Source organism: Amblyraja radiata, chromosome 4 (genome assembly GCF_010909765.2).
Source record: "Amblyraja radiata isolate CabotCenter1 chromosome 4, sAmbRad1.1.pri, whole genome shotgun sequence".
NCBI lineage: Eukaryota > Metazoa > Chordata > Chondrichthyes > Rajiformes > Rajidae > Amblyraja > Amblyraja radiata.
Window position 1 is genome coordinate 62,471,315 of NC_045959.1, and position 23,569 is coordinate 62,494,883.

At 43.6% G+C, this 23,569-nt stretch overlaps 1 protein-coding gene across 1 annotated transcript in view; it reads left to right on the forward strand.

Moving 5' to 3' along the window:
• The window catches only part of colec12 (collectin subfamily member 12), a 139,177-nt gene extending 115,608 nt beyond the window's left edge, over nucleotides 1-23,569 (forward strand). Inside the window, exons 4-10 of the mRNA XM_033019617.1 lie at nucleotides 7,401-7,499; nucleotides 8,502-9,548; nucleotides 12,876-13,367; nucleotides 17,603-17,739; nucleotides 20,490-20,599; nucleotides 21,479-21,621; nucleotides 22,817-23,569. Of these exons, the coding sequence (XP_032875508.1) occupies nucleotides 7,401-7,499; nucleotides 8,502-9,548; nucleotides 12,876-13,367; nucleotides 17,603-17,739; nucleotides 20,490-20,599; nucleotides 21,479-21,621; nucleotides 22,817-22,833 (2,045 nt within the window). The 3' untranslated portion in view covers nucleotides 22,834-23,569. The remainder of the gene's footprint in view (nucleotides 1-7,400; nucleotides 7,500-8,501; nucleotides 9,549-12,875; nucleotides 13,368-17,602; nucleotides 17,740-20,489; nucleotides 20,600-21,478; nucleotides 21,622-22,816) is intronic.

The following is a 23,569-nucleotide window of genomic DNA, read 5'->3' on the forward strand; positions in this document are numbered from 1 at the left end:
CGGTGGGCCAAGGGGCATGTTCCCATGCTGTTTGTCTAACACCTAAAGTAATGAGTGGAGAAAGAAGGAGCATCCATCTTTTAGGCTAACAATTTGCAGGTCATAGGTCCAACTGTGTGTTTGCATCTGGGTTGCCCTGGCCACAAAATGGAAATACACTCTCACCCTTTAGTGCATCGCTGCTGCAATACTGGAACAATACTGGAATGGTGATCATTTTCCAATGTTCTATAGATTCAGGATCAGTTCCTGTGGATTGGAGGGTAGCTAATGTTATCCCACTTTTTTAAGAAAGGCAGGAGAGAGAAAACAGGGAATTATAGACCAGTTAGCCTGACATCGGTGGTGGGGAAGATGCTGGAGTCAATCATAAAAGATGAAATAATGGCACATTTGGATAGCAGTAACAGGATCGGTCCAAGTCAGCATGGATTTACGAAGGGGAAATCATGCTTGACTAATCTTCTGGAATTTTTTGAGGATGTTACTAGGAAAATGGACAAGGGAGAGCCAGTGGATGTAGTGTACCTGGACTTTCAAAAAGCTTAGTGAGCAAAATTAGGGCACATGGTATTGGGAGTAGAGTGCTGACATGGATAGAAAATTGGTTGGCAAACAGGAAACAAAGAGTAGGGATCAACGGATCCCTTTCAGAATGGCAGGCAGTGATTAGTGAGGTACCACAAGGCTCGATGCTGGGAACGCAGCTATTTACAATATACATTAATGATTTAGATGAACGGATTCAAAGTAACATTCGCATATTTGCAGATGACACAAAGCTGGGGGGCAGTGTGAACTGGGAGGAAGATGCTATGAGAATGCAGGGTGACTTGGACAGGTTGGGTGAATGGGCCGATGCATGGCAGATGGAGTTTAATGTGGATAAATGAGAGGTTATCCACTTTGATAGCAAAAGCAGGATGGCAGATTATTATCTAATGTTGTCAAGTTGGGAAAAGAGGAAGTACAACGGGATCTGGGGGTCCTTGTTCATCAGGCAATGAGAGTAAGCATGCACATTCAGCAGGCAGTGAAGAAAGCGAATGGCATGTTGGCCTTCATAACAAGAGGAGTTGAGTATAGGAGCAAAGAGGTCCTTCTACAGTCATACAGGGCCCTAGTGAGACCACACCAGGAGTATTGTGTGCAGTTTTGGTCCCCTAATTTGAGGAAGGACATTCTTGCTATTGAGGGAGTGCAGCGTAGGTCCACGGAATGGCGGGACTGTCATATGCTGAGAGAATGGAGCAGCTGGCTTGCATACTATGGAGTTTAGAAGGATGAAAGGGTATCTTATTGAAACATATAAAATTATTAATGGTTTGGAGGCTAGAGGCGATCCCGATGTTGGTGGAGTGGAGAGGGCGGTGGAGGCCGGTTCTCTGGATACTTTCAAGAGAGAGCTAGAGAAAGATAGCGGAGTCAGGGGATATGGGGAGAAGGCGGGAACGGGGTAGTGATTGGGAATGATCAGTAATGATCACATTGTAGAGGCCCAAACGTCGTGAATGAATGGATTCTTTATTCAGGCATTGTAGGTTAGATATACATGCACGTTTAGCACTCTAACATAATAATCATTGTTGTTGCTGAGAGGCTGTTGCCTCGTGGGCTCGGTTGAGCTCCTGCTGAGGTGGAAGGACACTCTCATGGAGAGGACGAGGAAGGGAGCGAGAGAGGGAGGTCAGTTCTTATATACTAGGGCACACCCCTTTAACCCATGACTCCTTCCCGTGACTGCCGAGGATTCGCATAGCAAGAGTGGCCTAACCACTAGGTGCCACTATAGGATCCCCCCCCCAGAACCGGAGGCAGGAACTTACAGGCAGACCATAATGGCAAACGTCGAAAAGGGGTGCGGAAGCAAGATCGAGGGCGGCTCCTGTTGTGGGGTCGGTGGCACCCTGGCTGTGAGTCGGGGTGGTGGGGCCCGCTGGCGTAGTCGACGCTCTGGCTGTGGGCGATCCCAAGGTATGCCGAGGGGTGCCAGAAGACCAACGCAAAAACCGCAGGACGGACGAGGGATAAATCAGTCACGTCGACCAGCAGGGGATCGTGAGAAAGACGTCAGCAACAACAAGAAACTAATTGCAATATTAAGCTAAGGCATTACAGAGTAAAATGGAAAAAACTACAGTGAGCAAACTGCAAATATACATCAAAGTCCAAAGTGGTCGGATGCCGAATGTTCCATGGTTCGAATCAAGCAGGGTTGGACAGGAAACCAAAGTTCAAAATGTCCAATGTATTACGAGAAGCTGCGCTTGTAACTGGAGGCTGTAGTAACACCCACCGACCAGGGGTGGCGCTGCAGACGTCGGTCAGGCTGCATAGACACCACTCAAGCAGAGTTGGCGCTGTTGACGGTGAAAATAGGTGCGGAGTCGCCACTCGACAAGAGGTGGCGCTGTTGACGACGGTTAGCAGGTCGTGCGTTGTTTCCGGCCGGCCAAGGTGGCAATTTTTGTAGTCGTTGGAGCGGCCATTTTTGTATCACCGCGGCGGCCAATTTTGTAGTTGGCCCAGAGAAATCCGTGCGGCGCGAGGAGAAGAAGGACGTCTTCGGTCAGCCGCCCAGGTAGGCCCACCCTAATGGGTGGCTAGGCCTTGAGCAGCGGCCGGCGGGGTAATGGACGGGCCCGCTCTCTCTCCCCACTCCCGAGGCCATAAGGCGGGAGTCAGTGATGCTGGGGGCGGAGAGCTGCTACACACGCAACCCTGCAGCAGCTGGTGGGGGGGAGCGGCGGCTGGACGGCAGCCGCGGCCTCTCAGCCCCGGAGGGCAGCACTGGTCAGGTCCTGCGGGAGAGAAAGCGAGGGCCGAGGGTGCTGTGCTGCTGGCTGCTGTGGTGGGCTGCTGCGCTGGCTGCTGTGGCGGGCGACCCTGGTGGCCTGCGATCAGCTAAACCAGGCATAGGCGGGAATCAAGTGGCCCGACCACGGGGCACCAGGGCCCAAGATGGCGTCCGTTTGCCACGCATAGTCGATGGCTGCATACATAGCGTTAATTACCGTAGAGCTGGGCTGGGCTGTCGGCTGCAGACATCAGGTCACCACCAATTTGAAATCCAAAATATCTGTTTTGGAACATCGGGTCACCTATGTAGAGGCACAAACATCGTGAATAATTGGATTCTTTATTCAGGCATTGTTGGTGAGATATACATGCACGTTTAGCACTCTCACATAATAGTCATTGTTGTTGCTGAGAGGCTGTTACCTCGTGGGCTCGGTTGAGCTCCTGCCGAGGTGGCAGGACATTCTCATGGAGAGAGAGGAAGAGGAAGAGAGCGAGAGAGCGAACGTCAGTTCTCATATACTAGGGCACACCCCTATAACCCTTGACTCCTTCCCGTGACTGCCGAGGATTCGCATAGCAAGAGTGGCCTAACCACTAGGTGCTGCTATAACATTGAATGGTGGTGCTGGATCGAAGGGCCAAATGGCCTACTCCTGCACCTATTGTCTATTGTCTATTGTCTATGTGCTAGGTGGGAGTGGCTGATCTTTGCCACTCAGCAACTTTTCCCTGTTTCTAGCACATAGCTGCGTTGGGAAACTCAATTATGCTCTCGACTGAAAGGGAGAAGCATTCTGACTTACCAGGCCTCTGGGCTTCCCGAAACTTCAGGAAGTGATAGACTATCCTCCTGTAACATTCTGACCTCTCCTGGTGAATCTGGAGTTATTCGCGAATTACAATGGCATAAGCTCTACATTTTGAGGATCCTCACTATAAGCAACACACATCTAGGAACCTCATGTGTCTGCTTCATCCATTGTACCTGCCATATTTTAGCCGTTTGTCAGATAGAGAGATGACTTGGGGAGAATGTCCCGTCCTTCCTTGGTTTTGCTGCAGTACGTGAATGGTTGCAGACATGGTCCACTGGAACATAGTGCCATTGGAGTTCTCCAAGTGAGATTCCAGTGTCTTCATAAAACATGAGGTACTGCACTCTGCAGAATTCTCTAGGCAGGATTTGGTATTTATATTGCTGATAGCAGATGATAGCAGCTCCATAGACTTATTGGTGCCCCTCCGAACAATGCTATCAAATGGTCCCACAGACTGCTGGAGCACTGATCATGCCACCACCCATTGAGATCTTGATAGAGGATTAGAGTCACAAAGTTAGACACAAAGTGCTGGAGTAACTCAGCGGGTGACGCAGCATCTCTGGATAAAAAGGATGGGTGACGTTTCGGGTTGGAACCGTTCTTCAGACCCGACCTTAAAAGTCACCCAAACTTTTTCTCCAGAGATGTTACCTCACCCGCTGAGTTGCTCCAGCACTTTGTGTCTATCTTTGGTATAAACCTGCATCTGCTGTTTCTTCCTCGACTATAAGTCACAAAGTGCTGGAGTAACTCGGCAGATCAGACAATATCCCTTCTTCAGACATCATATACCCCTGTTAACCAGGGATGCTGCCTGACCCGCTTTGTGTGGGTTTTTTTGTGAACCAGCATCTGCAGTTCCTTGTTTTGACAGGTTCATACAACACAAATACAGGGCCTTCGGCCCAACTCATCCATGGCGACCAAGATACCTCATAAAACCTAGTCCCACTTGCACGCTTTTGGCCCATATCCCTCGCAAACTTTACAAACTGTCCACGTGCCTTTTAAATACTGTTATAGCACCTACCTCAACTACCTCTTCTGGTAGCTCATTCCACATACCCATTCCATATTTACTCATTCCAAACCTACTCTGGCACCACTCCCAAACACTTTCTCCACCCCCACTTCCAAGATGTCAACACAACTTGGAAGTTATATTACTGCAGGGCTTTAGAAATACTCTGCATGTTCTTGATCCCGGTATTGAGAAGCACAGGTTCAGAGGCAGTAGTCCTGCCTGGAGCTGCGTCAGGGATTTTAAACTAGCTGATGGTTTAAAATCACCAAGGGCTTATGCATGTGTGTAAGAAATCCACCGCCCTACTCGATCTCTGCCAGGAGAAGGCAATTAGCAGAATTCATTTTAAATTAAGAATGAGCCAGGCTGTGATGTGTGAGATGCAGTGTTCCAGAATCCTTCTCCGCTGCCGATGAAGTATCGGATTTGGCAGGTTTTGCTTTAAATCAGGCTAAAGCTCCCAAATTTTCAGACATTGGACTTTTGGCTGCTGGATAAAATCAGTATCAGCATTTCTGCGCCTCTTGTTTTTATTTCCCCTTCCGTACCATTAAACGGAAAGCCCTAGCGTTTGCCCTGAATGTGGAACAGAAAATGACATGGCATTACTGAAAGTAGACAAAAATGCAGGAGAAACTCTGCGAGTGAGGCAGCATCTATAGAGCGAAGGAATTCTGAGGAAGGGTCTCGACCCGAAACGTCACCTATTCCTTCGCTCCATAGATGCTGCCTCACCCGCTGATTTTCTCCAGCATTTTTGTCTAGCTTCGATTTTTCCAGCATCTGCAATTCTTTGTTAAACACTTTGGCATTACTGAAACGTTGCCATTGTCACCAGACGAGGGTACCTGGGCAACCTCCTCGGACATCTGTTTCCATTTTGCTTCGGAGAAATGCCAAATGTGAGAGCTGTTACCAGAATAGCAACCTTCCATTACACAGACTGTTAGTTCTGGATCACTGTCAGCTCTCCTCGCTGTTTTTCTGCTGGATTATTGACATCCCTGAAGTTCGCCCACACAGAAGGGAAATCATTCCGGCAACAATCACATTTCTGGGAAAATGATCCACAGGAACAGACCTGAAACCGTTCCACCGCCGCCGACACGACAACCTCTCATAACCAACCGGTTTCAGGAAAACAAATGTAAAAATCTGGCAAAATACCAGTGCATGGGTCTTGTGTTATTGGCTTCTACAGTAATGTACGAACATGTGCTGTTTGAAAATGTAATATTAGTTTAGTTTAGTCTAGAGTTCTAGCGACGAAACAGGCCCTTCGGCCCACCGAATCCACGGCAACCAGCGATCCCAGCACACGTACACACACTAGAGACAATTTACAATTATACCATTTGCCAATTAACCTACACACCTGTATGTCTTTGGAGTGTGGGAGGAAACCAGAACACCCGGAGAAAACCCACGCGGTTACAGGGAGAATGTATAAACCCCGTACAGACAACATCTGTAGTCAGGATCGAACTCAGGTCCCTGGTGCTGTAAGGCAGCAACTCTACTGTTGCGCCACTGTGCCGGCCTCATATACCATAGACATGCACATAAGCCACCACCATGATAGGTGGTAATTTGGAGAAAATGTCCTTGTCCATATTTGATCTGCTGCCACTAAAATTTGTGGGATCTGGAAACAATGTTGAGGACTCTCAGATCTACTCCCTTATACCTGGCATCAGTTTTCCAGTTGGGCTTTTACAAGAATTTGGTGACTTTGTGGTTAGCATTACTAAGATTAGATTTGCTTCAAATTCCACAGCTGACCTGGTAGGGGAATCTGAAATAATATCTCTGCATAATTAGTCCAGACATTTGAATGATTATTCCAATAATTTACCTGCCAATATGGTGCCCATATTATATTTTGCAGGCTAACATTTTAATGAAGTATTTTTTCTTCTAACATGCTCGCACGGGGCGGCATAGTGGCGCAGCGGTAGAGTTGCTGCCTTACAGCACCAGAGACCCGGGTTCTATCCTGACTACGTGTATTATCTGTACGAAGTTTGTACATTCTCCCCGTGACCGGGTGCTCCAGTTTTAACCAAGGTGCTAAGTTCAGGCATATGAATTTGCTCCAAGCCAAGGCAACTTGCTAAGTGCTACTCATGAACATCTAGATCCTAAGTAGGAAAACTGAGCCATAAACAACTAAACTAAACTAAACTTTCCCTGCAGGGAAAGGGGAATGATTGACTTGAATAATGAGGTAGAATTGATAGGCCAAATGATTGCCTAGGTTCACATGATTCTACATTGTGCAAAGCATGAATTTTAGAACCCTGTCAGGTTATAAAGGAAGGAAAGGCATTTATTAACATTTTCAGACTCAGAGAGAGAAAAAAAAGATTATGGATTAGACCCTTTTTCCTTCCTTCTCCCCCCCACCAGTCTGAAGAAGGGTTTCGGCCCATTTCGTCGCCTATTTCCTTCATTCCATAGATGCTGCTGCGCCTGCTGAGTTTCTCCAGCATTTTTGTGTATCTATGGATTAGACAAGATCACTCAGGATTTACAGGAAATGTGCCTCCTTTTAACTGAGTGACACAAAACACACCACTACTGGAAGTCATGTTAAAGGAATTGATCTCTTAATTTGCGTTTTAGAGATTTATAAGTAGCTGAGTGGGGAGAAAATATTTACCAAAAACCCCCACAAAACATTGACTAAACTCCAATAATGTGCTTGTCATTATGTGGTAATGGCCCTATTCCATCGCTCTTGATTATTCCAGTTGTACAGAGAATGGATACAGTGACTGAAGGAATGGAAACATCACAAAAAAGTTATACGGATAAACTAACTGCTGTCGAGACTGACCTGAAAAAGTTAGGTAATGTATGCAACAATTATTATGCCAGAAAATAAAATTACATTGAATAATCATGAAACAATTTTGATCACCTATAGGAAGGATGTCATTATGCTGGAAAGAGTGCAGAGAAGATTTGTGAGGATGTTGCCAGGACTCAAGCACCTTTTCTAGAGGGGGAGATTGGCCAAGTTAGGACTTTATTACTTTGAGCGTAGGAGGCTAAGGGGTGATCTTATTGAGATGTAGTAAAATCATGAGGGGAATTGATAGGGCGAATGCACCGAGACTTTTATCCAGGAAAAGGGAATTAAGTACCAGAGGACATAGATTTAAAGTGGGAGGAGAAAGAGTATATAGGAACCTGAAGGGCTACTTTTTAAACTCGGATGGTGATGGGTTTATGGAAAAAGCTATCAGAGAAGATAGTTGAGGCAGGTACTACAATAGTTAAGGCAGGTACCATAACAATTATCGTGTCCAATTTTCAAAGCATGCATTGAATATGCTGGCCTCTATTTAGGAAACAATCTCTTCATTGACTATTATAAGAAACCATTAAACTCTCAGTGCATGTTAAATAGAGACCCATAGGAGACATGAAGAATGGGAAATAATCTGCAGAAGTTTCTCTTTTACAGTTCCCACTGATCCCGATGTTGAGGGATCCAGGGGCCACAGTGTAACGATAAGGGGTAGGCTATTTAGGACTGAGATGAACAAAAACATTTTCACCCAGAGAGTTGTGAATCTGTGGAATTCTCTGCCACAGAAGGCAGTGGAGGCCAATTCACTGGATGTTTCCAAGAGAGAGTTACATATAGCTCCTGGGGCTAACGGAATCAAGGGTTATGGGGAGAAAGCAGGAACGGGGTACTGATTTTAGATGATCAGTCATGATCATATTGAATGGCGGTGCTGGCTCAAAGGGCCGAACGGCCTACTCCTGCAGCTATTTTCTATGTTTCTATGTTTCTTTTGTGATTATCCATCCTGTTATTGACCATTTACCATATTTTGCAGATGACCAGTCTGGGATGAAAGATCAAAGTACCAGCTCAGAGCTGTCCAAGTTCAAAACTGATATTCAGGTCCTTCAGAACCAGCTTAATGGCATTGCAGACAACGCCTCCAAAAATAGAGTTGCACTGGACAAGCTACAGGAGACTGAATTATCAATGACGACCAATCATAACTCCCTCAAAAACTTGTTGGATGGCAATTCAAAGTCTATCAGAGCCATTAACCAAACTTTATTGACATACAGTGGATACATTAACAACATGGAGCAAAACACTGGCAAACTACAAAAAGACCTAGAAAAACAGATCAAATCTCAGAGCATCGCAGTATTAAACCTCAGTCAAATAAATCAGACACAGATTCGTCAAAGGGATTTATTCAGTTCGCTGCAGAAATCTGTCGACGATACCAGTCAGGCAATCCAGAAGGTAAGGAATGATTGGCAAGCTCTCCAGTACACTGTGTTTCAAGCACAAAAGGACACTGACTGGCTAAAGGAGAAAATACAGTACCTGCAGCTTCAAGCAGTCAACAACTCTGTCATGGTGACAGGTAACAGTGACACTTTGGAAGACATGAATCATCAGCTGAATTCTCTCAGCAGCCAGATGGCAAATATTAGCTTCATGGCTAACATTCACGAAGAGAGTCTCAAAGATCTACAGCAATATCAAAAAGCCCATGAAAATAAAACAGCCGCTAGTTTTGAACAACTTGAAGCACGCATGGATATAAATGAAAGAGACATTGGCTCTATTATTGGCAACATCAGTTGGACTGTGCAACATCTTCGGTCATTGACGAACGTCTTGAATGGTATTAAAACAATGTGCACCAACACATTGAGTCAGCATGCGGACGAGCTAGTTATTCTGACCACTAACCTGAACGGTATTAATATGGACAGCTCGCTTATCAAAGCGCAGCAAAGTGTGATGAAAGCAAAGTTGGACTTTGAAGTTGGCAACCTGTCCATGATAATGGAAGAAATGAAACTTGTGGACACAAAACATGCTCAGCTTATTCAAAACTTCACAATTCTGCAAGGTGAGCATTTTCTGTGAACCTTTCACAGTCAGGGTAGGAAGAATTTGGTTTCACGCTCATCAATGAAGTTATTATAAGGATGCTCGACGTGCAATGTTTTAGGAAGTTTCTGAGTGGAATTGATTTTAATTATTTGATGGTATTCAGTGACAATAGGTAGAGCTGCTGCCTCACAGCACCAGAGACCCAGATTCAATGCTGACCACAGGTACCATCTGTACCAAGTTTGTACCTTCCCCCTGTGAACGCATGGGTTTTCTCCGGGTACTTTGGTTTCCTCCCACACTCCATAGACGTACAGTTTTATAAGTTAATTGGCTTCGGTAAAATTGTATATTGTCCATAGTGTGTAGGATAGTGTCAGTGTACTGCGTGATTGCTGGTCGGCATGGACTCAGTGAGCCGAAGGGCCTCTTGCCACGCTGTATCTCTAAAGTCTAAGTATTCACATAATGAGTTCCTATGTCTACACAGTGTTCAAGTTCAAGTTCAAGTGAGTTTATTGTCATGTGTCCCTGTATAGGACAATGAAATTCTTGCTTTGCTTAAGCACACAGAAAATAGTAGGCATTTACTACAAAACAGATAAATGTGTCCATATACCATGATATAAATATATACACACATGAATAAATAAACTGATAGTGCAAATAACAGAAAGTGGTTGGTAATAATCAGAGTTTTGTCCGAGCCAGGTTTAATAGCCTGATGGCTGAGGGGAAGTAACTATTCCTGAACCTGGTTGTTGCAGTCTTCAGGCTCCTGTACCTTCTACCTGAAGGTAGCAGGGAGATGAGTGTGTGGCCAGGATGGTGTGGGTCTTTGATGATACTGCCAGCGACTGCGACTGAGGCAGCGACTGCGATAAATCCCCTCGATGGAAGGAAGGTCAGAGCCGATGATGGACTGGGCAGTGTTTACTACTTTTTGTAGTCTTTTCCTTTCCAGGGCGCTCAAATTGCCGAACCAAGCCACGATGCAACCGGTCAGCATGCTCTCGACTGTGCACCTGTAGAAGTTAGAGAGAGTCTTCCTTGACAATCCGACTCTCCGTAATCTTCTCAGGAAGTAGAGGCGCTGATGTGCTTTTTGATGATTGCATTAGTGTTCTCGGACCAGGAAAGATCTTCAGAGATGTGCACGCCCAGGAATTTGAAGCTCTTGACCCTTTCAACCATCGACCCGTTGATATAAATGGGGCTGTGGGTCCCCCTCCTACTCCTTCCAAAGTCCACAATCAGTTCCTTGGTTTTGCTGGTGTTGAGGGCCAGGTTATTGCGCTGGCACCATATGGACAGTTGCTCGATCTCTCTTCTGTACTCTGACTCATCCCCATCAGTGATACGCCCCACAATAGTGGTGTCGTCAGCGAACTTGATGATGGAGTTCGCACTGTGGTTCGCTACGCAGTCATGGGTATAGAGTGAGTACAGCAGGGGGCTGAGCACGCAGCCTTGAGGTGCTCCCGTGCTGATTGTTATTGAGGCTGACACATTTCCACCAATACGAACAGACTGTGGTCTGTGGACGAGGAAGTCAAGGATCCAGTTGCAGAGGGATGCGCAGAGACCCAGTTCTGCGAGTTTGGTAACCAGTTTGGAGGGGATGATTGTGTTAAATGCCGAGCTGTAATCAATGAATAACAGCCTGACATATGAGTTTTTGTTGTCCAAGTGGTCCAGTGCGGAGTGGAGGGCCAGCGAGATCGCATCCACCGTTGATCTGTTGTGGCGGTACGCGAACTGCAGTGGGTCCAGGTTTTTGTCGATGTAGTGATTGCATAAATTTAATGTTTTTGAACCAATCAAATAATTTATTTTCCTCACTAATCATGGAACAGTTATCGGAAACAAAATATTGATTCTAGAGGAATAAAAAAGGAACTAGAACAGTAGTTTACAAGAAAAGGGATTACGCTTGCCAAAGTGCCAATAGATTCATTTGATCCATTTTAGCATTGAGAAAAGTAAGTACTTTATGGGATTGAAATAATCGTCAAAAATTGCCACGGTAGAGAGTTGAATGTTGCAACAGTTTCCTAACATTTATTATCATGACAAATTAGAGCTAGGAAATGTATAAATGTACATTTTGGATATTCAATGGGCAAATGATCATACACAGGAATAGTGAAGCATAGAAACATAGAAACATAGAAATTAGGTGCAGGAGTAGGCCATTCGGCCCTTCGAGCCTGCACCGCCATTCAATATGATCATGGCTGATCATCCAACTCAGTATCCCGTACCTGCCTTCTCTCCATACCCTCTGATCCCCTTAGCCACCAGGGCCACATCTAACTCCCTCTTAAATATAGCCAATGAACTGGCCTCGACTACCCTCTGTGGCAGGGAGTTCCAGAGATTCACCACTCTCTGTGTGAAAAAAGTTCTTCTCATCTCGGTTTTAAAGGATTTCCCCCTTATCCTTAAGCTGTGACCCCTTGTCCTGGACTTCCCCAACATCGGGAGCAATCTTCCTGCATCTAGCCTGTCCAACCCCTTAAGAATTTTGTAAGCATGAGGCTCAGCCATGTATCAGTTCAATGAGGGGAAATATGAGCCATGAATATATTGAATGGCCGGGAAGGCTTGAAGGCCTCATGGCCTGCTCCTATCTTCGTGTGTTTTTGTGTGTTCACTTTACATTCAGGTCAATGGCCTGGCAGGCTCTTCCCTGAGTAAAACAGGAGAAAAGGCAGGGAGAGGAAAACTCTTTTCTATTATTGGAAGTAACTTCATTGGTGCACCTGAATGAACCTGTTTGTGAATGAGTCCTCAACACATTTTGTGTTATCCATCGAGATCAGCGCCGAATAGTGAAAGGCCTGGATAGAGTGGATGTGGAGAGGATGTTTCCATGAGTGGGAGAGGCCTTAGAATAAAACGATGTCCTTTAGAAAGGAGATGAGAAGGAATTTTTTTTAGTCAAAGAGTGGTGAATCTGTGGAATCCATTGCCACACACGGAAGCCAATGGATATTTTTAAGGCAGAGATTGCCACATTTTTGATTAGTAAAGTTGCCAGGGGTTATGGGGCAAAGGCAGGAAAATGGGGTTGAGAGGGAAAGATAGATCAGCCATGATTGAATGGGGGAGTAGACTTGATGGGCTAAATGGCTTAATTCTGCTCCTAGAACGTATGAACATGAACTTATGAACTAGGTGCACTATGCAGCAGCAGATATACCAAAGGTCTTAGATCTCTATGACTAGCTTCACGAGGAGGATTCCCATTGCAGCATCTCAGGAATTATGCAACTATGTTGAATTAATTTATTTCTGATCACATCATGTACTAAAATGTTTTTTTTAAATGAAAATGTAGGTCCTCCTGGCCCAAAAGGTCCCAAAGGTGACAAGGGATTCCCAGGACCACTTGGCACGAAGGGTGCAAAAGGACAAAAGGGTGACCTTGGAGAAGAAGGAGTTCCTGGACTGATGGGTCTAAAAGGTGCTCGAGGTGTTCCAGGAAGTAAAGGGGACAAGGGCAATCAAGGATACAGAGGGGCGGCCATGAAAGGTCAAAAGGGTTCAAATGGAAGACCTGGTGCACAAGGAGCAAAAGGAAGCCAAGGACTGCCGGGTCTGGATGGCAAAGTAGTTCTTCCAGGACCACCAGGCGAAAAAGGTCAACCAGGAGCAGCAGGAAATAGGGGCCCACCTGGACCACCAGGCCCAGGAGGACCTCAAGGACCACCAGGCCCAAAAGGACCATCAGGGGTAATAAAACCAGTGGGCCTTGTTGGTCAAGTAAGCCATCCCTATGGCCTTGTAGGACAAAGAAATCTGCCTTCAACAGTTTCCCCAAAGCCAAACGGTAAATCATTATTTCATTATTTGCTACCTTGGAAGTTAAGATTTAGAGTGACCATTCTATCTCCATACTTCTCTAGTGTTGGAATCAATATAAGAAACTATTTGCAATATATAGAACAAGGAACTGCAGATGCTGGTTTCTACCAAAGATAGATGCTGGAGTAACTCAGCGGGTCAGGCAGCATCTCCGGAGGAAAAGGATAGGTGACATTTTGGTTCAACCGGAATCGTCACCTATCCTTTTCCTCCAGAAATTTGACTGACCTGCTGGGTTACTCCAGCACATTGGGGCTAAAACTGTAATTCATTTGTCTCCATTAATCATATTGTGTTCGGCATTTTCATTTCTATTGGAAGGTTAATAAATACTTGATAAGCAAAGGTGTGGTAGTAAAGAAAATATGAAGTTGAGCTTACAGTGAGGTCAGCTATCACCTTATTCAAGGGAGACGCAAGTTTGATGATTTGGATAACATGCTTCTAATTTGAAGATAGACACAAAATGCTGGAGTAACTCAGCAGAACAGGTAGCATCTCTGGAAAAAAGGAATAGGTGCCGCTGAGTTACTCTTATCGATGTAAGAGCTCTTCTTTGCATTAATGTGGAACTAAATTCCTCTTTTTGTTAATTTTATTTAAAAATGATTGCACAATTGTAATGTAGTATTTCATCATCAGTGCACCTATCCATTAGAATCAGAACATTTGCAGATGAGAGGATTGATCATCCAAAGGTGTCCGTATTGGGTATGCAAGGAAGTGGGAATAGGAATATTGGGGTAGAGTCATTCAACGCCTTGATCCTGTTTAATAACATCATGACTAATCTTTATCTGAGTGCCATCTGCCCACTTGTTTCCATTACTCTTAATACCTTCTGTTAACTAAATTCCAATGAGTTTTATTTCCCTGCTGCTTGATGTTATCAACTTAAATCCAGTTAAGAAATATTAGTCAGATAATTCAACCGCAGTTGGTCTTAATGGGTGTTTGATATTGTGGTCATGGCACATTCCATTGACATCAATGAAATCAAACATCAGAGAATGAAATGGAATATGTGGTTACCGCCATTTAGGCTGTTCAGCATAATTGACCATAGATACTTTTTAGAAAAGTATAACCTTACTTGGATAGTTTTGATCTCATTTAAGGAAGGATACACTTGCCTTTAATGCAATTAAGTGAACAGTCACCAGATTCCTGGGAAAGGCAGGATCATTTACAGTATGTAGAAAGATTGAGCAGGTTGGACACATTCTTTCTCAGATTTAGAAAAAAGAGAGATGATTTCACTGAAACATTGGATTTTCACAGAACTCGACAGGATAAACCTCTGGAGACTGTTTCTTCTGGAGAAACCGTTTAGCCCTCTTCTAGACAATCTCTCAAGATGAAGTATCAGTCACTTAGTGAGATAAGGAGGAATTTATTTCTTCAGAAAACCATTAATCTTTTGGAATTTTCTACCACTGAATTATTAAATATATTCAAGGATAACATATGTTTGGTAGTGCAGAGCAATCAAGTAAGATAAGGATTGAACAGGAATGTGGAGTAGATCAGATTAGCCATGATCTTATTGAACGTCAGACCAGGCTTAAGAGGCTGTATGTTCAGCCCTACTTGTTTAGTTGAGGTTTATTATTGATAAGAGAGAGGAAGAAGCTATGCCTGAGTCTGTGCACTTTCAAGTTTCAGTATCTTCTGCCCAATGGGAGTGTGGAGGCATAGCCCTAAAAGGATTTCAAAGTAAGGATATGGATTTTAAGTTTGAGATACTGGTGTCTGAAGCCACGGCAATTCAGCAAGCCCAGGTGGTGGCATCAGCTTGGGATTAAGATTATAGACCAAACACCGGAATTAAATAGGTCACAACGGCACAGTTTATAATGTAAGCCAATGATATATGGTTGGATTTTGCTGAAAGCAGTGAAGCAGCCGTATTCTTCGCTGATCTCAAACAAAACTGTTCAACAAAGGGCGGCCACGGTGGCAGAGCGGTGGAGTTGCTGCCAACGCTTACAGCACCGGAGACCCGGGTTCGATCCCAACTACAGGTGCTGTCTGTATGGAGTTTGTACGTTCTCCCCGTGACCGCGTGGGTTTTCTGCTAAATCTTCAGTTTCCTCCCACACTCCAAATACGTACAAGGTTGTAGGTTAATTGGCTTGGTATAAATGTCCCTAGTGTGTGTAGGTTACTGTTAATGTGCGGGGATCGCTGGTTGATGCGAACTCGGTGGGCCGAAGGGCCTGTTTCCATGCTGTATCTCTAAATTAAACTAAAGCTATCCACAAGCATCCATCAATCTTTATGGCAAAAATACCTCTTTTCCAATATACGTCGGTTCCAAAGAATCCTGGTATCACCAACATGAATATCAAAAAGCTGCCACTGTTCAATTCGCATAGAAATCAAATCAGGGTGTAATTGCACGATTTTTAAGACACACTTTAAATATAGAAAGCTAAATAAGTATTGGAAAATATATTTTGGATTGTTAGAGGCTGAAATGTCATAAATCTTTCTAAACAATAATAAATAATTACCTTTATCTTAATTATCTCTATGTGAATTGTACGTGCAAAATTCGTGTTTTTTAAGGCTGGTGAGGCTGCTAAAAAGTAATTTCTCTGAATTAGCACACAATAAAAAAATTATCCTGCAGAACTGAGAGTAACAAATGGACCATACTTCATATTTGAAAATTGCCCAATAATTATCTTCAGGTTAATGCAGTGTACACTCCCAAAACAGTGCTCCATCTAGCAACACAAAAGGGGCACGGTGGCGCAGCGGTAGAGTTTTTTGACTTACAGCACCAGAGACCCAGGTTCGATCCTGACTACGGGTGCTGACTGTACGGAGTTTGTACGTTCTCCCCGTGACCTACGTGGGTTTTCTCTTGGTGCTCTCCAGAGCCATCACATCCTTCCTCAGATAAGGTGCCTAAAATGGCTCACAATATTCCAAATGCGTTTGTAGGCTAATTGGCTTGGTAAAATTGTAAATAGTCCCTAGTGTGTGTAGGGATAGTTTTAGTTTGTGGGGATCAATGGTCGGCGCGGACTTGTTGGACCGAAAGGCCTGTTTCAACTGAACTAAACTAAACTAAGCTAAAGCACAGTAAATATTAGGACAGATATTGAGTAAAGCTATCCAGAATGAAATAGTGAAGTCAAAAGTAACCTTTTACCAGTGGGAGCACAGAGGGCAGCACAGTGGTAGAGTTGCTGCCTTACAGCTCCAGAGACCCGGGTTCGATACTTACTACGTGTGCTGTATGTACGGAGTTTGTACTTTCTCCCAGGGGCTTTCTCCGGGTGCTCTTGTTTCCTCCTACATTCCAAAGACGTGCAGATTTGCAGGTTAATTGGTTTCTGTAAATTGTCCCTAATGTGTAGGGAGTGGATGAGAAAGTGGGATAAATAGAACTAGAGTGAAGGGGTGATCGATGATTGGCGTGGACTTGGTGGGCCGAAGGGCTTTTTCTACTCTAAAACTCTAAACTCTAAAACTCTCATTTAAAATTTAGCTGAGACTGGAGGAATGAATGCCTCACGAGTTGGGAGTTGTAAAGAGCCTGTCCCAATTAGGCGATTTTTTGGGCGACTACAGGCGACTGCCGCCAAATTTTCAACATGTTGAAATTTTTTCGGCGGCAGTGGCGACAATTTTTGCTGTTGTAGGTTGACGTAGGTGTTGTCTTAGGTGCTGTCGTAGGTTGTCGCCAGATGTCGTATGTGAATTCCATTAAAACTAGTCCCTAGCAGTCGCCTAAAAAGTCACCTAAGTGGGACAGGCCTATTAGGGTCTAACCTTTTCTGCAGTCTCAATACATTTAGTAGTCGCACAAACTGTCCTTGGCCCAATTAAGTTATTTTACTCAGAGCAGGTGATGAGGAAGGTGGTAAAAGTTATACCAGTGCAGTGGGAAATTTCCGCTATGTTTTCTGTGGTTCGCCCACTCTTGAGCAGGAGAACCCTTGAGGTGAATATTGTTGGATAGAAAAGAGGGAAATAAGCCTTGAAATTATTGTAGTGCGAGATGTGCTTCATTTGCAACAACGTGTATTTTCAGTGTTCAAAATTCAATTCCATTGCTGGTTTGGAAAGTAGAATATGTTCCAATACCCTTAATAAAACAATGAACACTAAATAAAAGTAAAACATTTTTAGATTATCTGTTATGTTTTCTTTCAGTAATTCCATATTCTGTGTTTTCTTTTACAGGTTGTCCATATAATTGGAGGAGGTTTAAGGCGAAATGTTACTATTTCTCCACTGATCTCGTAGAATTTGCAGAAGGAAATAATCTATGTAAAATTATGTCATCCAACATGATTATAATTAATAACCAAGAAGAACAGGTATTAATACGATCAAAACATGAAATACCGTATTTCCCGGCAATGAAGACACAATTTTTTACCCAAAAATAAGGCACGAAAACATACCTGCGTCCTGGAGGCCGAAGGTTAGGTTGTTAGCCAAGAAAGATAGACTTGGCTATCCCTCAGTACAGCAACATCAAGAACGATAGCCAAGTCGATCCATCATTGCTGGCAGCTGATGGGAAGCAGCTGTGAAGTGGGAAGCGGCTGTAAAAGGACAGCGCCGCTGAGGGTCGGGGGGAGTTCCTTTCACAGCCTGTGGGGAGTCTGCCCCGAGTCAGCACGGGCAGGTGTATTGAGAAGGAGGGGGTTGGGGATCATGCCAGCAACTTAATCACTAACCGCTGCCGCGGCGCTCCGGGCGCGGAGCCACCACATTGTGGCCAGGGAGGGAAGTAGCTCGGGTGGCTGCGAGATGCCGCCACCTCGGTCACCTTCTGCCGGCCCACCCGTCAGCCAGCCATGGTGTTCCTCGGCACAGGTGCAACCGGTGGAGGTGGTGGTTGGCGGGTCGCTACTGGGCGGAAGGTTGGCTGCTCCGTCCTGGGCTCTCTCTATCTCTCTCTCTCTCTACTAGTCCTGGGGCAGCCAGTCCCGGGCTCGCAGGTGACCTGAGAACTGCTGCTTGTCCCGGGGACGTGAGAGATCTGCGAACTGCAGCCAGTCCTGGGGCACGCAGGCGATGTTGCCGACCCCTGGAATAAACCAAACCCTTGATCCTGTCCCGCCATCCTTTTCTCAAATTTTAGCAACTTAAATTGGGGATACGTCTTCGATGCAGGTGCGTCTTCATTGCCGGGAAATACGGAGGCACTTCATTGTTATTTCCTACATATTTCATATTCATAAGCGACAGGAGCAGAATTAAGCCATTCGGCCCATCAACTCTACTCCGTCATTCAAATATTGGCTAATCTATCTTTCCCTCTGAACCCCATTCTCCTGTCTGCTCCCCATAACTCCTGACCACTGTACTAATCAAGAATCTATCTATCTCTACCTTAAAAATATTTATTGACTTGCCTCCACACACTTCTGTGGCAAAGAATTCCATAGATTCACCACCTTTTAGATCTGGACAACAAAATAACTTATTTGCTTCAGAAACCTCAGAACTAAAGAACCAAGGTTAAGATCTGAAACACAAAGTGTTGGAGTAACTCAGTGAATCAGGCAGCATCTCTGGCGGGAATGGACAGACGACATTTCAGATCAGAATCCTTTCTTCAGACCAAAGCTACATTTCCGACCCAAAATGTCACCTGTCCATTCCCTCCAGCAATGCTGCCTGACGCGTTGAGTTACTCCAGCACTTTGCACGATTCCAGCATCTGCAGTTCCTTGTGCATCCAAGGTATAAGATATATATAACGTATCCAAGGTTACAATAAATTATTTTAAGCTTGTGTCCATTGTATTGAAATGAAGTCAAACATGCACAAATCTTGAAACCTATTCAATTTTAATATATATCATAAGAAATTAAGAAACTGAGAAATAGTTCTGCTTCCTGCCCACCACGAGTTACCTAAACATTTCATCCCTTTAAATAAGTGGCATTGCCAAGGAACAACAGTTCCGATGCCATGTATGCCTGTCCTCTAAATCTTAAACTTATGGCCTCTGATTCTTGATTCCCCATGATTTTATACACCTCTATAAGACCCCCCCCGCAGCTTCCTGAGCTCCAAGGAGTAAAGTCCTAGCCTGCTAAACCTCTCTTTATAGATTAAGACCTCGGGTCCTGGCAACATCCTCGGTACGAGTGCTGAGAAAATAGATGTGCCTCTTGTACTCTACAATTATGTCGTCAGGACTGAAGTTAAGAAACAACAATAGTTAAATTCTGAATCTTCCTGTACAACAAAGGGTTGAAATAAAAAAAAATGTTCATGCATTATTACCAGAAATAATGAAACCCCCAATAATGTCAAAGCCCAAATGCACATATTCTCCACATAATGAGTGAAATACATTCCATTACCCTTCAATAACACATAGATTAAGTTGATTGTGAAGAAGAATATTTTGGGTGCGCAGTAGTTAAATTCCAGATGAGTAATTCAGAGACGAGGACTAACAACCCAGTTCAAATCTCATCATGTGTAGGAAGGAACTGCAGATGCTGGTTTACACCGAAGATAGACACAAAAATGCTGGAGTAACTCCAGCAGGTCAAGCAGCATTTCTGGAGAAAAGGAGTAGGTGATGTTTCGGGTCAAGACCCTTCTTCTGACTGAGAGTCGGGGGAGAGGGAAACTAGAGGTATGAAAAGTACAGAACAAATTAGAGCAAGCACTGGTGGTCAAAGAGCCCACAATGGTCCATTGTTGGCCGTGGACTCGTCTTTGATTATGCTGGTGGCCTTGCCGAGGCAGCGTGAAGTGGATCCAATCATCTGAAGCACAATGTAGTTGTGGAGATAATGAACCAACAGTAGATGAATTAACCCACAATTTTTGTGGGCTTTCACTATCACTCTGTTTTTATATATGTTACGTTTGTAAGTGCAACTGATGACACTGCATATCTCTTGCCTGCATTCTGCTGTAACAGGAAAATATTGATGAAGTGACGCATAACTTTAATTCAGTGAAGTAATTCTGACAGGTCCAGAAAATATTATACACTACTTAAAAAATATTGAGAATGCTGGGCAATTTTTTGGTGTGTTGCATTATACCTATTTATTGACAGCACTAATTATTTATGTATTCATGTTACAGCAATGGGTGAGTAGGCAAATGAACGGAATGAATTACTACTGGATTGGACTGTCTGACACAGAGGTGCATAATGTATGGAGATGGGTGGATGGAACCATTGCACAGTACACGTATGTTAACATCGTTTATAAAATGGAAAACTGCTAAACACCGTGTACACATTACATATTCACATGAATCTAATTAACAACGCTGTTCCTCACAATATTAAATATATTCTGGCTTGAGATATTCATGCTATGTACCAAAAGTCTGCTCAAGTGATAACCAATCCCCGCAGTTCTACATTTTAGCCAGTGAGTTAAACTTTACTAAACCTACACCTGGGGCAGCAGAGTGCCACGGCTGACAGAGCTGCTGCCGCACAGCACCAGAGAACTCTGTTTGATCAACTCTGTTGACCTCAGGTGCTGTCTGTGCAGAGTCTTATAAAATTAACCAATAACTCAGTGCTCTACACTGCCAGAGACGCAGGTTTGATCCTGGCAACAGGTGGTGTCTCTATCCAGATTGTACATTCTCCCCGTGACCTGCGTGGGTTTTCTCCGAGATCGGTTTTCTCCCACATTCCAAAAACGTACAGATTTGTAGGTTAACTGGCTTGGCATAAATGTAAAATCATCCCTAGTGTGTGTAGGGTAGTGTTAATGTGCGAGGAATGCTGGTCGGTGCAGACTCGGTGGGCCAAAGGGCCTGGTCCACACTGTTTCTCTAAACTAAACTGAACTAAACACAGGAAAGTTCTTCCCACATTAATTCAATTTTTCCCCACATTCTCTTCCATTTTCCACTATATTCTATCAAGTTATAGAGGCAATTTATCAGAGATGCTGCCTGCCCCGCTGAGTTATTCCACCACTTTGTCTCTTTCTTCAGTAAGCCAGCATCTACAGTTCCTTTCTACACACTGCTAATTTTAATAGTTCCTTAATACCATATATACTTTCCATTAGCTCTGCATATTCAGTTGTATTGTTATTTTATTCTAGAAACTGGAAGCAAGGACAGCCTGATAACTGGAAGGAGGGAGGATCAACAGAAGATTGTGCTGGCCTTGCTAATAGTGCATTATGGAATGACTTCTTCTGCACTGACACTAATCGCGTGATTTGTGAGAAGAATGTTGACAAAGGTGCGTACGATATTTGAATTCTGCATAAAAATATGTTGTTGTAATTGTAATTCTGTGGTAATACAATATGTTTCAGCAAATAAAATCCAGGACAAGTGAGTGATAGTGCTATTCAGTTTTTTTCTATCATTAGTAATTGGCAGAATTGGCAGAATGTTTAGTTTAGTTTTGTTTAGAGATACAATGCTACAATGAGAAGGTCCGCGCTGCCCAGCGATCCTCGTACACTAGCATTACCCTAAATGCGAGGGACAATTTCAAAAACCTGTGTGGAAATGTTGAACACTAGAGGGCATAGCAATTCGGTGAGAGAAGGAAAGTTTAATGGTAATGTACGGGGCAAGTTTTTTTATACTGTAGTGAAGGCCTGGAAAACATTGTGATTGGTGGTGGTGGAGGCAAATACGATGGTGGCCTTTAAGAGGCTTTTAGATGGGTACATGGATGTGCAAGGAAAAGAGGGATATGGATCATGGACAAGCAGATGAGATCAATTAAACTTGGCATCATGTTCAGCACAAACATTGTGGGTCTACAGGCCCATTCCTTTGTGGTACCGTTCTATGTTCAACGTTTTAGTGTTGCGCTGTTTTGAGGAAGGACATTCTTGCTATTGAGGGAGTGCAGCGTAGGTTCACAAGATTAATTCCCGGGATGGTCAAACTGTCATATGATGAAAGAATGGAGTGGCTGGGCTTGTATTCACTGGAATTTAGAAGGATGAGAGGATATCTTATCGAAACATAAAAGATTATTAAGGGATTGGACAGGCTAGATGTAGGAAACATGTTCCCGATGTTGGGGGAATCCAGAACCAGGGGCCGCAGTTTAAGAATAAGGGGTAAGCCATTTAGAACTGAGATGTAGAAATTCTTTTTCACACAGAGAATTGTGAATTTGTGGAATTCTCTGCCTCAGATGGCAGTGGAGGCCGATTCACTGGATGCATTCAAAAGCGAGTTAGATAGGACTAGTGGAATCAAGGGGTATTGGGAGAAGGTAGGAATGGGGTACTGATTGCGGATGATCAGCCATGATCACATTGAATGGCGGTGCTGGTTCAAAGGGCCGAATGGCCTACTCCTGCACCTATGTCCATGTGTCTATGCATGTATCATCACAAAAAAAAAGCATTCTGTAACATTATGTCTCCTTTTAGGTTTATCTTTAAACTATTGGTCTTTTCACATTGCAGATCAACTTTCCGGGTGATTGGCCTGAAGAGCACGTCCAGAATTATTTGTAGACCAGTACTAGAGGTGGACATAACCTTTAGATCCTTCACAAACAAAGGAAACATTTAAAAAGGAGTTAGAATGACAGCTACAGACCTAATGTTCCAAATGTTGTTACCTCATACTGCGTGCTGGGACTTCAATCTTTGATCTTCCTTCACTTTTAAAGCTAGCCCAAAATTTATTTTGTAAAAGAATAACTATTATTTGATAACAATAATTTGTTTATTAAAAGTAAATTTAGCAAGAAAATATATTACAGAATCCATATGAACCCATTTTTATTTTATTTTCCCTAAATACGTATGCTAAGACATAAAAATCTGTATATTAAACACATGTTTAAAAATATTTACAGTTTTGCTTACAAAGCTTTCTTGTTTTTAGAAAAATGTCAACAGAATATGGCGTTGTCTAGTATACAGTGCAATCTAGAAATAATTTCCCACAGTATATTGGAAAAATAAAGACCAAATCTTACTTTGTTATCATCCAGCAGTTATAAAGATGATCTGTTTTAGGCCTTGAATTTTTCAGCTGTTATTTATGATTTGGTTCATGGGTCCTTTATTCAGTTGTCATCTTTGCCTATGAAAATCAGTTTTTTTCAGCTATTAAAAAATGTCACGAGGAAAATACGTCAATTTTCACTTTCTATATTGTAACTAAATTAGAAACAATAATAAATAATGAAGACACAAAATTGTCCATTA